The sequence below is a fragment of the Cucurbita pepo genome, chromosome 2 (genome assembly GCF_057944985.1).
Source record: "Cucurbita pepo subsp. pepo isolate OVF chromosome 2, ASM5794498v1, whole genome shotgun sequence".
Lineage (NCBI taxonomy): Eukaryota > Viridiplantae > Streptophyta > Magnoliopsida > Cucurbitales > Cucurbitaceae > Cucurbita > Cucurbita pepo.
In genome coordinates, this window is record NC_141799.1 from 14111255 (window position 1) to 14127413 (window position 16159).

At 36.1% G+C, this 16159-nt stretch overlaps 3 protein-coding genes across 6 annotated transcripts; all 3 read left to right on the forward strand.

Annotated features, from left to right (window-relative positions):
• Positions 1 to 3511: 3511 nt before the first annotated feature.
• LOC147793727 (uncharacterized) lies at positions 3512 to 4936 on the forward strand. Its single transcript, XM_087121544.1, has 5 exons — positions 3512 to 3672; positions 3764 to 3828; positions 3917 to 4034; positions 4448 to 4488; positions 4560 to 4936. Exons 1-5 carry the CDS (start codon positions 3585 to 3587, stop codon positions 4719 to 4721), a joined length of 474 nt encoding a protein of 157 aa, XP_086977670.1. The 5' UTR covers positions 3512 to 3584; the 3' UTR covers positions 4722 to 4936.
• Positions 4937 to 6899: 1963 nt separating this feature from the next.
• Positions 6900 to 11810, forward strand: LOC111785369 (O-fucosyltransferase 27). 2 transcript variants are annotated; one of them, XM_023665783.2, is made up of 10 exons: positions 6900 to 7396; positions 7610 to 7694; positions 8744 to 8814; positions 8902 to 8990; positions 9081 to 9324; positions 10025 to 10137; positions 10201 to 10291; positions 10384 to 10512; positions 10624 to 11177; positions 11265 to 11810. In XM_023665783.2, the coding sequence occupies exons 1-10, from the start codon at positions 7199 to 7201 to the stop codon at positions 11707 to 11709; spliced, it is 2019 nt and encodes a 672-aa protein (XP_023521551.2). In that variant the 5' UTR covers positions 6900 to 7198; the 3' UTR covers positions 11710 to 11810. The 2 variants fall into 2 exon arrangements, with proteins under 2 accessions (XP_023521551.2, XP_086977669.1); XM_087121543.1 differs by having other exon boundaries at positions 7379 to 7396; positions 8638 to 8814.
• Positions 11811 to 12023: 213 nt separating this feature from the next.
• LOC111785881 (transcription factor BIM2) lies at positions 12024 to 15310 on the forward strand. Of its 3 annotated transcripts, none has more exons than XM_023666252.2 (7): positions 12024 to 12300; positions 12407 to 12515; positions 13438 to 13507; positions 13608 to 13703; positions 13964 to 14388; positions 14712 to 14829; positions 14921 to 15310. In XM_023666252.2, the coding sequence occupies exons 1-7, from the start codon at positions 12249 to 12251 to the stop codon at positions 15038 to 15040; spliced, it is 990 nt and encodes a 329-aa protein (XP_023522020.2). In that variant the 5' UTR covers positions 12024 to 12248; the 3' UTR covers positions 15041 to 15310. The 3 variants fall into 3 exon arrangements, with proteins under 3 accessions (XP_023522020.2, XP_023522028.2, XP_023522012.2); XM_023666260.2 differs by having other exon boundaries at positions 12025 to 12300; positions 13961 to 14388; positions 14933 to 15310; XM_023666244.2 differs by having other exon boundaries at positions 12027 to 12300; positions 13961 to 14388.
• Positions 15311 to 16159: the final 849 nt, after the last annotated feature.

Sequence of the window (16159 nt, forward strand, 5' to 3'; positions counted from 1 at the left end):
AAATCCACCTTTTTTGAGGGCCCTGCGTCCTTGGTGCAAACTGCTCGGTGTCTAGCTTTAATACTATTTGTAACAGTCAAGTTTAATACTATTTGTAACAGTCAAGTCTATCGTTAGTAAATATTATCTGTTTTGATCCATTACATGTTATCGTGAGCTTCAGCATTGTTCTAGAAAAAGGTTGACATCCGTACAAGGGAAGCAATTGTATGCATATCCAAAATCCATGATGTGTGATAGTGATCCCAAGTTCCCATAAGCCATTGGAGGGTTAAGAGGGTTTGTTAATCTTTGTGGGGCGGTGAAGGGTGGCTGTTAAAGCGACAAAAACGTTGCAGAGAGACACAAATCCAAAGCATGGGAGATGGATGAACGAAGAACGTGGCCTTCCCTTTATGTTTCCAAGTGTAACCTTTCCCTTTATCGTGTCTTCCCTCTGCACCACATATCTTTCCTCGACTCTCGAGTGCCATGAACCATAAATCAATCTTTGTATTTTCGACTTTTAGTTAAGGAGTCTGTAAGATCTCACCTCGATTGAAAAGGAGAACGTTTCATTCTTTATAAACAAAAATAAGAAACAAAGATTAAAAGTTTAGAATTTATCTAAGAAATCTACAACAAAACAAAAAATTGGTTAGTTATTCATTTGAGAGAGAGAAAGTTGTCGGTTGAAAAGAAAAAGAAGAAAAAGAAAAAAAGAAAAAAAAAAACAAGAACTTGGGAGGCCACGCCCTCGTGTTCTTCAAACCAAACCAAAAACATTAATGTTCGTATAATTTAAATATTGTATTAATTAATTAATTAAAGACATGTTTTTATATAATAATTTATTTAGTAATTCGATAAAAACTCACTTGTATTGTTTCCCAAAGCCTCTTAATTTCATGCTTTTAATTTTGGTTCCCTCATTCTTCTCTCCCAACGATACCCTTTTTTAAATTAAAAAAAAATCGTATTTTTCAATCAGTAAGCGTTCATCGTGTTAGATCCCACATCGATTGGAGAGAAGAGCGAAACATTCTTTATAAGAGTGTAAAACCTCTCTTTACCGGACTTGTTTTAAAAATCCTGAAGGTAAGCTCAAAATGGAAAGTTCAAAGATGACAATATCGATTAGTAGTGGTGGACTTGGACTGTTACAGGTTGATTGATATCTAATGATCCCGATATTTTTTGGTGCACATTATTGATCTGTATCGAAGGAGGTTCCATGTTAAATCAGGGATCATCGGGTGCCGAAGCTAAACTTCAAGTCTTGATTCAAATAAAAGTAAATCAATCAAACCTCTAAGATGTAGTCCAATCATAAACCTCATAAATAGACATACAAACAAAGATTTATAATGTTAAACTAAAATATTATTACCATACCCAAAGTGCATGCACTTATGCCTCTATGAACTATTATATTGTTTTTTTTTTTATTATATAGTTTATTATATTATATTAAACATATTATTTATCGAACCATGCATCATGATGTTACATGCTAAAATGGATCAAAAAAATTAAAATAAAATAAAATAAAAAGTGTGTTATTCACGAGTTTATAGTAAAATCTACCTTTTTTTTTTTTTTTTTTTTTTTTTTATAACAATTTCTGACAAATGTATATATAAATGACAACAATTCGATGTCAAACATTAGTAAAATTTGAAATATATAATTTGAATAATTATAATACATTAAACTTTGATCAAAACTGATTTATATTTTATTCATATCAAATGTATATGAATGAAAATGATTCGAACTTTTATGTTCGATGATTTAATCATAAGAACTCGAAAGTTTAGTATGTTTCGCTTGAATTCTATGTTAGGTGACATTTTGTAAATTTTGTTAGAAAGAACGTAAACGATGACAAAATATATTAAAATGACTTATATTGGTCTATAGAGATAATTTTCACTCATCGAAGTACGTCAAAACAAGTTAGTAACTTGACCATGTTATAGGAGGTGAAAGAACATGTTGAAGTCATTAGGTGTCATATCCAAATGTTCAATCCCTATAGGTACCATAACTCAAGCCTACCGCTAGTAGATATTGTTCGCTTTTGCTCGTTACATGTCATCATCAACTTCACTGTTAGGGAGAGATTTCCACATCATTACGAGGAGTGTTTCGTTCCCCTCTCCAACTGACGTGTGATCTCACAATCCACCCCTTTGGTGGCCCAACGTCCTCGCTAACACATCGCTCAGTGTTTGGCTCTGATACCATTTGTAACAGCTCAATGTCACCGCTAGTAGATATTGTCCGTTTTAGCCCGTTACGTATCTTATCAGTCTTACGATTTTAAAATGCGTCTACTAGGGAAAATTTCTACATCCTTAGAAGAAATGTTTCGTTTCTCTCTCCAACCGACATATAATCTCACAATCCATCCCATTTGGAGGCCCAACGTCCTCGCTAACAAATCGCCCAATGTTTAGTTCCAATATCATTTGTAACAACTTGAGGCAACCGCTAGTAGATATTATCTGTTTTAGCCCGTTACATATCTCTATCAGCCTCACGATTTTAAAACGCGTCTACTAAGAAAAAATTTCTACATCCTTACGAGAAATGCTTCGTTTTTTTTCTCCAACCGACGTGAGATCTCACGCGTATGTTTATAAAAATTCATAACACAAAACCGAATTGAATCAAACGAAACTGAAATAGAAACACAAACAGAAAGAATACATGAACAAAAAATGATGGGTTCTTGGGGGAGAAAGTAACATTGGTCTTATAAAGAAGAAACAAGAACAGCTGTGTGTGTGTGTGTGTTAACAATTTGAGTTCACCCAAAAAGATTCTGATGCTCCAAAACTTGAAAAGAGGAGAAAGAAAGTTTGACCACAAAAAAAACCCTCACAAGAATGACAAAGAACAGACACATATTCATTAATTTAAACAAAAACAACACCATAATTAACTCACTTTTCATTAAACAACATTCCCCATTTATGTAAATCTCCTGTTTTTTGGACCAAATCTCTGTCTTAGACCACTTCTAACCATTGACCTACCTACATTCACTAGACCCCTACTTTGTTTTGCCTTCCCAACTTGACATTATTCTAATATTTCACCATATCTCTTCATAATATACATATAAAAACCATAGCCTTAATTAACAGCATGTGATTCTGAAAAACCCTTAAAGAAATAACCCTAAATGCAATATGATTTTGTTTGTTAGTGATTAATTTTTTTTTTTTAGTATATAGTTTGCATGGCAATGGGAAACCCAAGCTTGAATTTTTGAACAAAGATCAATACTTTATTCAAATTGAAGGCTATATGGAATCAAAGAACACATTTTTTTGTAAAATTTCTTCTTATGACACAAATTATTACTTGGGTTTTGTTTTATTTTGAATCTTTGTTTAGATTTTCTAAGTTTATGCAGATACCAAGAAGAAAAAAAACAATTTTTTAGGGTTATGGTGATTGGAAACCCTAGAAAAGCTTTGACTCTTTTGCCTTTAACCTCAACACTCTTTATAAAAACCCTTCAAGGATCTCACTCTTTTCCCCTCTCTTTTGATCAAAAAATTTCAAAGTCAAAACAATCAAACTCACCCATTATGAAGAAGAAGAAGATCTTGAGCTTAGTCATTTGCTTTCTCTTTCTAATGTCTCCCCTTTCCCACTCTCTCTCTCATGCTCTACAAGGTATCTACACTTACTTTCCTTGCAATTCATATAATATCGTTCCCGTTCCCGTTCCCGATTTCATTCGTTACTTTTTTTGAAATCTTTGTAGATGCCACTGTCGAACCAGTAATACCTGTTGTAAACGTAGAGCTTTCTAAATCGTTACTCCGAGAGGTGACTGATCAAGCTCTTAACTTTTTCTAATTTCGAAAGGAAACGACCCACTTACCATCGAATTTTGATTTTACTTGGTTTTTAACAGGAAACCCTTGTGGGATTTGATGGCATTGGGTTGAGGAAAATGGGGAATGGAAGAAAGAGAATGATGAGGAATGATGAGAGAGATGATGAACAAGTTCAAGATAGCTCAAGAATTTCAGGTGCAAACCACTATGATAGCAACTTTGAAGATCAAAAGAAGGATTTTGGTGTCAATAGAAAAAATTTGGGTATCAAAAATTGTAAAAATGTTGATGCTAAGAAGCTCAATCTTGCTGGCTTTGTAACATTTGGTGCAGATTACAAAGGCCCTTTACACCATCCTCCTAAACATAACTAATCACTTAGTTATGTAGCTAGCTAGCTAGGGAAATGAGGAAGAAGAAAAAAAAAACACATTTTTTGTACCCTTTTTCATAGGATCTTTGTTTGGTTTCATGTTATATATATGATTATGAATGAGATTAATTTACAAATTTACACTACCATGAATTGTTCTTCCCTAAAGTTTCAATTTTTATGCAATAATTGCTTCAAAAAACGTGTCCAAAATCAATACTTTTGTTTGATGCAGGCAAGAACAAGTCTTTTCAAACATCTCAACCTAACCATCAGGTCATTTTCTTCCCCTCTCTCAAGATAATGATATCAAGCCAATTGAACTAATTGTGTTGTTTCTTTTACAGGAGAGTATCAGCTCGAGGCATTCAAAGAGGGTGTTGAAGAAACATGAAGATACTCAAAGGCTTGTCAAGGCAGCTAGAGAGATAGCCAATTTGATGCACAGAGACTATAAGGATTGGGCTCACCGCAAGCCACCGATCAACAATTATGAACCTATGCATTAAGAGAGGGCATGAAAGTGTAGCCCTTTTGTAGCTTACAATGTCATATAGAGATATGCATAAGCACAAGAACTGTTAGTAGCATTGAAGCTTCTAAACTTTGGAATTGGGCGTAAAGTTGAGTGCTTTTTTGGATTGTTCATATCAGGGAAGTCAATTAGATTTTAATACTTCTATTTGTATTAGGTGAATTAACGCACCGAAAATATTACATTTCTCGTTTTCGGCCAAATCACGACTTTGATTCTATAATCGACTGTAGTCATATTTTAGCATGTTTTGTTCTATATTAACGTGATTTTAGAAAAAAAAAAATTACTCAACATAGGATTGTTTCAAGCTAAGGACGCTTAACTATAAAGTTTTCATCATAATTTAATATTTCATTTAAACTTCATCTTGGGTCATTCATGTACCCTCTTTTACACGTTCCAGTGAATCCAGTGAATCCAGTGAATCGTAGATCAAATTATTTCTTTTATTTTTTATTTTAGTATTATTAGAAATTCAAAAACTTGTTAATGCTAATTAGACATAATATACAAGTTTTTAAGCAAAATATTTAAATAAATTATGTAATATTAAAACTTTTAATAGTACTTTATAAAAATTATGTTTTTTTTATTAAATAAAATTAGAATTGTTTTGTGTATGCAAAGTTTGATATAAAAAAAAAAACACAAAATGAGAAATAAGAAAAATTAAACTTAAAATTATTCTTAATTACATTTCAATACAATAAAGATTCTATTTTCAAATTAAAGATATTCTTGGGCCAAAGCCCAATTGTAAAATCAAGTAGGTGGGCTTTGGGCCCAATTGAGTTATCATAGAACACAAGCAAAATTAAAAAAAATTAAAAATTAAAAAAAGACAAAACATCCCACCAAAGTGATCATAAATACATATCATATAACTTAGGGAAATCATGGTTTTAATTAAAGCAACAATATGGTCTATTTCCACTTTATTTTAATGCAATTTAATGCAATTTAATATTTTCTAAAAACATAACACTTTTCCAAGCTTGTCACTTTCCCTTTATTCTCATTAGCTTTTTGTGGGTTATGAAAAAAATAATAATAATTAAAAAAAAAAAGAATAAAAAATATTGCCTCTCCAAGAGTGGCAAAACAGAATCTTGACAAATTTAATAATCTCCCACATAATATAAACTTATTTTAGCTATATATTTCATATTAAAACATTTTTTTGTACTTGTATATAAAAATACACCTATTAATAATATATTGTCCTTAATGTTAAAACAAAATTAAATTTCTTTAAATTTAAAATAAATTATTATTTTTTTAAAAATTAAACCAGAGATAGATCGATCATTTTTAAATTCATGCGAGTAATACTATTTTTCTTTTTTTGTGATATCGTTAAAATAAATATAAATTATTTATTTATAAGGTAAAATAATGAAAAGTAGTTTTTTTTTTTTTTTTTAAATGATTTCTACCAAATACTTACAAATTATTAAACTAAAAGACAAAAGATATGGAATTTATTTGTGTTATAAAAAAAATGGGAAAATAATGAGATGTTGATTATAGTCAACAAAAAGGCTAATCATTCCATATTTGTCCCACAATAAATGGTTAAATAATGAGATTTGATTTATAGCCAACCTAAATGCTAATCATTTTATTTCCATTTTCTTTTTTCTAAGGCGTTTCTCAATACTATTTCGAAATAATTTTTTTAAAAAAGAGACGAACTTATTTGTGAGTAGGTGTATGATTGTTCGAGTATTTATAGATTTAATGTTTTAAATAATTAAAAAAAGAAATAACCCGACAATCCAATAAAAAAATAGAGGGTTGGGTTGGGTTCAACAGTGAACTCTATTTGAATTTTTAGAATTTTAGTTAGTTCAAAAGGTTTTTCCAATCCAACTCAACCATAAAATCATAGAATTTTATCACAATCTCTGAGTGGTAACATTATCAACACATAATCAAGTTTAACTATAATTGAAATTAAAAGTTTTAAAAGACTAAGTAAATAATTGAAACATGGAATAGTGGGTGATTAGCTACTGAGGTTAAGAGAAAACTAAAAAGTGTTTGAAAAATTGTTGAATCCAAGGTGAGAAAGAGAGAAAAATCTATGAAGCTATAAAGCCATAACCACAAAGTTGTCCATCCATCCATGAGGAAGAAAAAAAGGAAAAGGGGTTTGGTATCATGTGATCGCCCAACTTTGAAGTTTTAAAGGCAAAAAGGTACAATCTTCTGCTGCTCGTCAAAGCGCCATCCTTTATTACTTCGTCTTGTCCAAAATCATGTGGTATCTCGCGTAATGTCCTAAATCAGTGCACCCACGAAAAAGAATAGACCCTTGCTTGATCTGCTTTGCGCGTGCCATTTTGTTCTCCCCACTGCCCCTTCTCCTTCTGTCTTGCTTCACTCACTCCACTCTTCCACTGCTCTGCTCCTTCCTCTTTGTGGGGAGAGAGATTTAAAGGGGCAATGAAAGGGAAGGGAGAAATGGTGATAAAATCAAGGATGAAATGGGTTGGTTTGGTGGGTATTGTTCTTTCAGCGTTTTCCCTCTTCACCCATTTCTTTCTTGCTAGGTTTACTCAAGAGGGTATTTCTGAGTTTCAATCCTCTGTTACAATCTTCTCGTGGAGACCCGTTTTTGAACATGCAGTTTTCCCCCCAAATGTAAGATCTCAATCACTCCCTCTCTCTCATTTTTGTTTCTAGAGATCTTTACTTCTAGGTTTCTGCTACGATTTAAAAATAGCTTCAAATCTGGGTTCTGCGTTCTGGGTTGCTCTGCTTCGTTGATTTTCTCATGAATTTGTGTCCGGGATCTTGTTGTTCAGTTTGTTTTTGGCTGCATCAGCTTATGTTTGTTGTTGTTGACTGGTTCAGAGTCCTTTGTTTAGACGGCTTTGGGGCCCTGTTAGGCAGCTGGAGTCTTTGCATCCTGATGCTAATCCTAGACAACATTATCCTGGTATGCCCTCTTCCTGCAACAGATTTTCCTCATATAGAGAGCTTGAATCAGTTTTAAATCTTCGTTGCCTTTTGAAATCACGTGTTAGGTTAGCTATTGATGTTCGTAATAGGTTTAGATTTTTATTGAAGTTATGAACCAAAAGTTTACAGCAAGGACCAAAATACTGTTTATGCAATGTTTAGGGGCTGACCATTGTATTTAGATAGTTTAGGGACCAAAAATAGACAGTTTAGAAGTTCAGGGACTAATTTAAAGCCCTTGAGCGGAGTTAAATTGTCTTAATCTATAGTTTATGTTTATGCTTTCGTATATAATATTCTTGTAAGATCCCACCTCGCTTGGAGAGGGAATGAAACATTCTTTATAAGGGTGTGGAAACCTCTCCCTAGTATGCGCGTTTTAAAACCTTGAGGGGAAGCTTGAAAGGGAAAGTCTAGAGAGGACAATATCGGCTAAAGGTGGGTTTGGGTTGTTACAAATGGTATTAGAGACAGACACTGGACGATGCGTCAGTGAGGAGGCTGAGCCCCAAAGGGGGGTGGACACCAAGCGGTGTGTCAACAAGGACGCTGAGCCCCGAAGGGCGGTGAATTGTAAGATCCTACGTCGGTTGGAGAGGGGAATGAAACATTCTTTATAAGGGCATGAAAACTTCTCCCTACACGTTTTGAAACCTCGAGGGGAAACCCGGAAAAAAGGTCTAAAGAGGACAATATCTGCTAGCGGTGGTCTTCATATACATTTCTAGCTAAGAGCGTTTGCTTCGGTTATGTCTGCATAGAGTAAGGTTATTTTTTAAGTGATAGGTTCTTCTTCTTCTTCTTCTTCAAGATCTTATAGTTTTATTTATATTGCTCTTGTTAAATCAGAATCTTAGAAACAATATGTTCTCCTGTTGCTCTCCTTGACGTGCTTTGTCCATTGCCTTTCAACTATGCAGAGCTGATTTTAAACTAGTAGCTCCTCCCCTTCCCTCTCGTATCCAATAAGAATTTCGTTAATGACGTGTTTTAAACGATGCATTCCTGAACTAATCATTTCAGCAGATCCCTCATTACAATCAAATGGATTCATCTTTGTTCGGATACAGGGCGGATTCCATGAGATCAGGAATTCGGTAAGGATGTAATGGTTTGATCTCTTTTATGATATTAATATCAGGTTATGGTAGCAAATTGAAGGAATTGCATGCTTCGTCTTCTAGATTTGTGATGTTGTTGTCATTGCTCGGCTACTTAATGCCACCTTAGTCATTCCCGAGATTCAATCGACCACGAGCAGCAAAGGAATCAGGTTTGAACTGATATGATTTATCTTACTACTACTTTTCATGGCTCGAAAAAGCACTTTTTTAATTGAAGTTGTCCTGTTATCTTCTTGCAGTTCCCAGTTCAAGAGTTTTGCTTACCTCTATAGTGAGGACCATTTCATCACGGCCTTGTCGAGAGACGTTAAAATCGTGAAGACCCTTCCGAGAAATCTTAAAGGTGCTCGGAGGAAAAAGGAGATCCCGCGATTTAAAGCACCGTACTTAGCATCTCCGTATTTCTATCGGCGCCATGTACTTCCTGTTTTGAAGAAGCACTTGGTGGTTGAACTAGTTGTCTCTGATGGTGGATGCATGCAGGTAAGGAATGCTCTTTGCACTCATTCTTTATATTTGCAACTTTCTCTTGATCAGATATGTTGAATACACATCTTATTAGACGTTGTTCCAAGCCCACCGCTAGCAGATATTGTCCTCTTTGGACTCTCTCATTCGGCTTCCCCTCAAGGTTTTTAAAACGTGTCTGCTAGGGAGAAGTTTCTACACCCTTATAAAGAATGCTTCGTTCTCCTCCCCAACCGACGTGTGATCTCACAATCCATCTCCCTTCGGGGCCTAGCGTCCTTGTTGGCGCTCGTTCCCTTCTCCTATCGATGTGGGACCTCCAATCCACCCCCTTTGGGGCCTAGCGTCCTTGCTGGCATACCGCCTCGTGTCCACCCCCCTTCGGGGCTCAGTCTTCTCGTTGGTACATCATTCGGTTTCTGGCTATGATACCATTTATAACAGCCCAAGCCCACCGCTAGCAGATGTTGTCCTCTTTGGGCTCTCCCTGTTAGGCTTCCCCTCAAGGTTTTTAATATGCGTCTGCGAGGGAGAGGTTTCCACACCCTTATAAAAAATGTTTTGTTCTCCACTCTTATAAAGAATGCTTCGTTCTCCTCTCCAACCGATGTGGGATCTGACCTTTTGGTCAATATTCTTTCATTTTCATTTTCCATGAACGCTTGGTTTTTACATTACAAAATTCTTTCAAAACTCATTGATTGTACTCGTTTAGGCTGTCCTTCCGCCTGATCTCGAAGAGTACCAGAGATTGAGATGTAGAGTTGCTTTTCATGCTCTTCGATTCAGAATGGAAGTTCAGGATCTTGCCACCAAAATTCTGCAGAGGTAAATATTTGAAATATTTTGAACTGTTCTTGAAACTGTTCTTACACCTAACTTTGCATGTAGGCTTAGAGCTCCAGGCAGGCCGTTCATAGCCTACTATCCTGGGATGACACGGGAGGCATTAGCGTATTACGGTTGTGCTGAACTGTTCCAGGTACATTATTTGAATCTTGTTTACATAACATATGCGTTTTGTGATCTATTATTGACGTTCGATATGTGCTTTTGATTCGAAATGAAATCCAGGATGTACATAACGAGCTCATTGAGCACAAAAGATCGTGGATGCGAAGGCGCGGGATGATCAAGGGGAAGCTTTCAGTGAATTCTGAGGAGCAACGACTCAATGGTTCATGTCCTCTAATGCCAGAAGAGGTAAGCAATAAGGTTAAGCTGATAGTGTTTGGTTCAAATGGTTAGATCGAAATGGAGAAGTAATTTGTTGCTTGTCGATCGGCAGTGCTCATGGATATCCTCCTTTTATAGGTCGGAATTCTTCTCCGAGCTCATGGATATTCATGGGACACCATTATTTACGTGTCGGGCGGAGAAGTTTTTGGTGGACAAAGAACCTTGATTCCTCTCCATGCTATCTTTGAGAATGTTGTTGACAGGACTTCCCTTAGCTCCCCATGGGAACTTAATAGGCTTTACGGTCGCGAGATCAACGTCGGTAGCAACTATCCAAGGTCTCCACCTTACATTTCAAAGGAGCAGAAGCCTGATGCATGGAAGACAGACGGACCACGTCCTCGCCCATTGCCACCACCTCCGGCAAGGCCAAAGTACCCACATAACATAGAAGGTTGGTGGGGTTGGGTAGCTGAGAGTGACATTGAGCCTGAAAGTACTGTGATGGAGTTGAGAACCAATGCCCATAAATTGCTTTGGGAAGCTATAGATTATTTCGTATCCGTTGAAGCCGATGTTTTTATCCCTGGTTTCGACCGTGATGGCAAGGGGCATCCAAATTTCGCGAGTTTGGTGATGGGCCATAGGCTTTATCAGTCAGCTTCCCTTAAAACATATCGACCCGATAGGTATCGTCTTCGCTATATTCATGTATGTGCCAATGGTTAATGATTAAAGATTCATTGTTTTCTTCTCCATCCTCATTGTCAATGCAGAAGAGAAGTAGCAACTCTGTTAGCAGAAACCAGAGATCACCTATATCAAGCGAACTATACATGGCTGAGATCGATCCGTCGACATCTAAGAAAATCAATACTTGATGGACTTATGGAGGCATCAACAACATCAAAATCGATATCGTTTCTATCTCATCCAGTTCCCGAATGTTCTTGCTCGAGACAGGACCCAACTCAATTGCCAGCTCAGGTTGGTGGTGGTGGTCTAGGAGCTGTGCAGCATTGTCGTGGTTGGATGCGAAGCGAGTCGGGAATGCAATCAAAAGATAAGCAGAATGAAGAAGATGGCGACGAAGATGATCCAACGTCGGAATCGTTTTTCAAGTACAGTAGCGAAAACCGGGTGGAGGGAAGTGGAGATATGAACAGCAAGGAAGCTATTCTGTTGAATGATCAAGAAGAACTTGATGGAGGAGAGAGATAGCCATTGATAGCAACAGTTTTGTAAATTTTCTTTGATTTTAAGACAATATTTGAAAATTTTTGTAAAATTGTGAAATTTTAGGTTTTATATTATTTTTGAGATGTCCATCATCCAATTCTTGAGTAGGGGTAAAATAGTAATTTGGTTTAGATGGGCCTGAGCCCAAAACGGAGGCCCAAACCGAGGCCCAAACCAAGGCCCAAGGAACTGTACGGTGTAGATTAGCAGGCAGGCACGCTCAACTACCAACAGAGACCTTTAAATAATTTCAAATTAATTAAATATTAATAAAAAAATTAAATTAAAACAAAAGGAAGAAAATTCAATTTCAATTCAGTTCTTGACGACCTCCTCCTCTTCTAGGGCTTCCATTGCCCTCCAACTCTCTACTCTCACCGTTCTTGTTCTGTTACTCAGCCCTCTGGATTCTCCACGACACTCGTCTTCCATTTCTGCTCCTGATCAGTATCTTTCTTCTTGAGCAATCATAATCTTCAATTCGAGGCACTGTGTTTTTTGTTGCTGGATTCCGATTCCCAATGGTGAAAACTTCCAAGTCCGTCCAGGAACGCTTCGAAGACGATGGCAACGGTATTTGATTTTTATTTAATTTCTGGGTTTTGAATTTTGATTCTTGAGTTTTTTGTTTACAAGAAATGAAATGTTTCGTGGGTTTGATTTTGTTTGGTGGTGTTAGGAGAATTGGGAGTAAAGATTGAGGGGAAGAGTGGGGACAGCAAGGCGAGTGATCATCGGTCTAAACATTCAGAGACTGAGCAGCGGAGGAGGAGTAAAATTAATGAAAGGTATGCTGCTGCTGCCTAGACTTAAACGTCTACTGCAATTAATTAGTAAAAAACGATATTTTTTTTCTCAGCTTTATGGGCTGATACGATCAGCCTAACAGAGGGATGCTTCCTTTTTCTTTTCGTTCTTCCCTCTCGTTTTGTTTTCATCTTGTGTAAGTGCTGTAAAGGAAGCATTTCTTTTCTTCTTTTCAGTTAGAAGTGAAACGTTGATTAAAGAGTTAACCATTTTGTTCAAGTTTTGAGTTCTTGGATAGTTATTTTAAGTGAAAAAAGAGTGCAGCGGATTGTTTTGGTTTCTCAGTTAAAATGTGAGATCGTGGATGTTATAGTAATTCGCATATTTCTGCAGAATTTATTGGAAGTCTCTACAAATTTCGCTTTGTTCAGGATTGTTGTATGAACAGTAGCACATTGAGGATTAGTTTTATTAAGATCATTTTCTTAGTCCTCCTTTAGATGCTCCCGAATTTTGCTCCTGGAAATGATATGTAAAAGTTCTGCTTGACCTCATGGCTAATCTTAGAACAGGTTAAAGGCTTAGGTCCCGTTGATAACCATTTTATTTTTAGTTTTAATGTTTAAGTCCCCATTGATAACGATTTGGATTTTAGTTTACTGTTTCTAAAAATTTGGCATGTTTACTCACAATTTCTTTGGTATGTTTTCACTTTCTTTTAAAGCATTTTTCAATCCTTAGCAAAATTTCAAAAACTACTTGTTTTTAGTTTTCAAATTTTGGCTTAGGTTTAAGCTTGATTATTAAGAACAGAAATTTAAAAGCAAAGGAGTTATGAAACATATCCTTAGTTTGTAGGTATTTTCTCTTTTCAGTTTTATATGACCTGGTGTTCTCAGATTTATTTGGATCTTGGTAACATTCTCATGTTTTTGTGAAATATTGTATATTCTAATGGGGCAGATTTCAGATTTTGAGAGACCTCATACCTCAGAATGACCAAAAAAGAGATAAGGCTTCATTCTTGTTAGAGGTATATCTATATATTTGTAGAGTACATTGCCAACCCAACCCGTCCTAGTTGTGAGATTCCTTTAATTAGATAAATTCATCTTTGATATATTTTACTTCAGGTAATAGAATACATTCAGTTTCTACAAGAGAAGTTAAATTTGTACGAAGGGTCGTGCCAAGGTTGGAGTCCAGAACTTTCAAAATTGATGCCATGGGTATAATCTTCATGTGACTATTGTTTTTACTTTGTCATCCGCCAGCTTGAGTGGCTTTCTTGCTTCTTTTTTCTAGACATTGAGTTAGTAAAGGTTTTAAATATGCTTTTAATGTAAGGAACCCTTTCAGGATACTAGTTCTTTTGAGAATATGAAAATCATGAATAAACATGTATTTTATTATTATTATTATTATTATTATTATTATGAAACTGTGAACAAACACTTAATGGCTGCCCTTTTTTTACTTTTGACAGAAGAATTATAGAGCTTCTGAAAATTATGTTGATCATTCTCAAGTGATAAAGAGTGGTTCCAGTCATGAGAATGCTGTTTTCTCCCAACCAATGCTAACAAATGCATCAAATTTGATGGACGCTGACTTGGGTCCCGTGGCAGTATTAAATGCAGTCGATCATGCTCTTGTATCTGCTTCTCAAGAACTCCCCATGACCATGCGTGCACAACCAGTTGTGTTTGACTCGGTTGGAAGAGGTAGTTTATCCACTGAAACTTTGGATGAACCTGCATCAGGATCAGAGAACATCTCTTCCAAGACCCAGACTGAATCGTTTCAGGGCAGAACCTCTACCAGCACAGGTTTCCGAAACCATGCTGTTAGTGATCGGGAGGATCTGACCATGGAAAGTGAACTGGAGAGTATCTCAGGTGCCTATTCCCATGGGTGAGCATCTGCCTCGCGTTTTCTGTGATGTAACGTATGATCTTTCTTGCTATAAAATCTGGAAGATACAGTCTTTTTTCTTCTTTATTTAAGTTCGCATATCATGGTTTAGTAATCATAAAAATGTATAGTTGCATTGCTTGATGGAGGTTTACAATTGATTTAAGAAGGGGGAAAGAGGCTTTCTTGTAATTACCAGCACTTTCTTTTTAAAAATGCTCTCATAGGGCTGGAATTTTTCTGAACTGTATTTTAATTCATGTTAGCCATTTCCCTTTAGTTTTCTTTTATATTGTCATTGATGTTGTTTCTGTCTCGAACAGGCTACTGAATACCTTGACCCAGGCGCTGCAGGCTTCAGGGGTTGATCTGTCACAGACCAACATCTCCGTGAAAGTTGATGTTGGAAAACGAGCAAATAGAACGATGTCCATGTCCGAGGTATATAACCTTCACCTCGGTCTTTTTAAGTCTTCTCTTTCGCTTGCTAGTTTAATCGATGCCAAGTTGTTTCTTCTTTACATGATCGAAGATATTTCATCAGGATGACAAAAAACAATCTATGAACAATCAAGTGATGGCAGAGAGTTTACATGGCTGCTTCACTGAGAACACAGAACAAGCTCACAAGAAGCTTAGAACAGGGGTCTAGTGTGTTCTTCCCTTGTTCACTTCCATCCCTGAGTGATATTATTCAAGTTTTTTTTCTTTAAATGGGTGGTGGGTTTAATCCTGGCCTTGTTTTTTTCCCAGGTCATGGTCTGTTAGCAACTGGGATGTCTTTGATTGTACATGTCTTTCTCCTTTGTCCCAGTTGCAATGGTATAAGGTTAAGTTGAGATAGAAAAGGCTTGCATTTTCTAATGTCGTGTACTTGTAATTTTCCAGATTAATGAGAGCCCCAAGAATATTATTAGTTGCATGGTTATGATGTCAAAACATTTCTTGATTGGACTCTGGAGCTCCAACTAGTTGCCTGTAATGGTCGATCAGTTTGTGGGTGGTCGAGAAAGACAAGAGCCCGATCGCAAAGGGTCACCGTCGAACTGAAGATCGAAAATAATCCAAGGATGAAACCTATATTCTATGCACTTTATATACATCAAAGGAAAAATAACCTAACAGTTCGAAAGTATGAACTGGAGTCTTAAACCTTCGCCCTCGAGAAAAAGAGTAAATGTTTAAGAAAATGAATTAGACCTAAATATATTGGTTAATGAGCATTCATAGAAAGTTTCAATGGCCTATTTGACCCATAAGTGGGTGGGGTATCTGTGAAGTCAACATAAATGGACGTTGCCAAACACATAATAGAATGAAGGGTATTTTAACATAATATGTGAACCCTCGTAAACATATAAAATATTTTGAGATCCTACCGATCGATTAGGGTATTTTTTTTAATAGACACGTTTTTCTATTAGTAGTGGACTTGAACTGTTACAAATATTGTTAGTACGAACATAATTGAATCGATCAAGACATTAAAATACCCATCAAATTTTTTTTAGGTAAATGAGCATCTTCACTCTGTCGGTCTAGAAGCTTAATAGCAGTGAGTGAGTGGTTGAGTAGTGCAAAAGTTATGGTTAGGCCAAAATCAGCCCACCATTATAATTTCAGCTGCCTTGTGAAAAGTGCATCCTTGGATCACCCAACCAACACTTTTTTAATCCTTTTCCTCTCTCCTTTGGATCACCATTGTGCTCTCTTGGATCACTAAGCTCTTTGAAATCTGAAATTTCTCACTTTCTCTCTCTACAGATTGAAT

Coding starts and splice junctions, on each gene's coding strand:
- LOC147793727 (XM_087121544.1), top strand. CDS start 3,585: ATGAAGAAGAAGAAGATCTTGAGCTTAGTCATTTGCTTTCTCTTTCTA. Junction 3,673..3,763: donor TCTCTCTCATGCTCTACAAG/GTATCTACACTT, acceptor AAATCTTTGTAG/ATGCCACTGTCGAACCAGTA. Junction 4,489..4,559: donor CATCTCAACCTAACCATCAG/GTCATTTTCTTC, acceptor TTTCTTTTACAG/GAGAGTATCAGCTCGAGGCA.
- LOC111785369 (XM_023665783.2), top strand. CDS start 7,199: ATGAAAGGGAAGGGAGAAATGGTGATAAAATCAAGGATGAAATGGGTT. Junction 8,815..8,901: donor TCCATGAGATCAGGAATTCG/GTAAGGATGTAA, acceptor TTCGTCTTCTAG/ATTTGTGATGTTGTTGTCAT. Junction 8,991..9,080: donor ACGAGCAGCAAAGGAATCAG/GTTTGAACTGAT, acceptor ATCTTCTTGCAG/TTCCCAGTTCAAGAGTTTTG.
- LOC111785881 (XM_023666244.2), top strand. CDS start 12,249: ATGGTGAAAACTTCCAAGTCCGTCCAGGAACGCTTCGAAGACGATGGC. Junction 12,301..12,406: donor CTTCGAAGACGATGGCAACG/GTATTTGATTTT, acceptor TGGTGGTGTTAG/GAGAATTGGGAGTAAAGATT. Junction 12,516..13,437: donor AGGAGTAAAATTAATGAAAG/GTATGCTGCTGC, acceptor CTAATGGGGCAG/ATTTCAGATTTTGAGAGACC.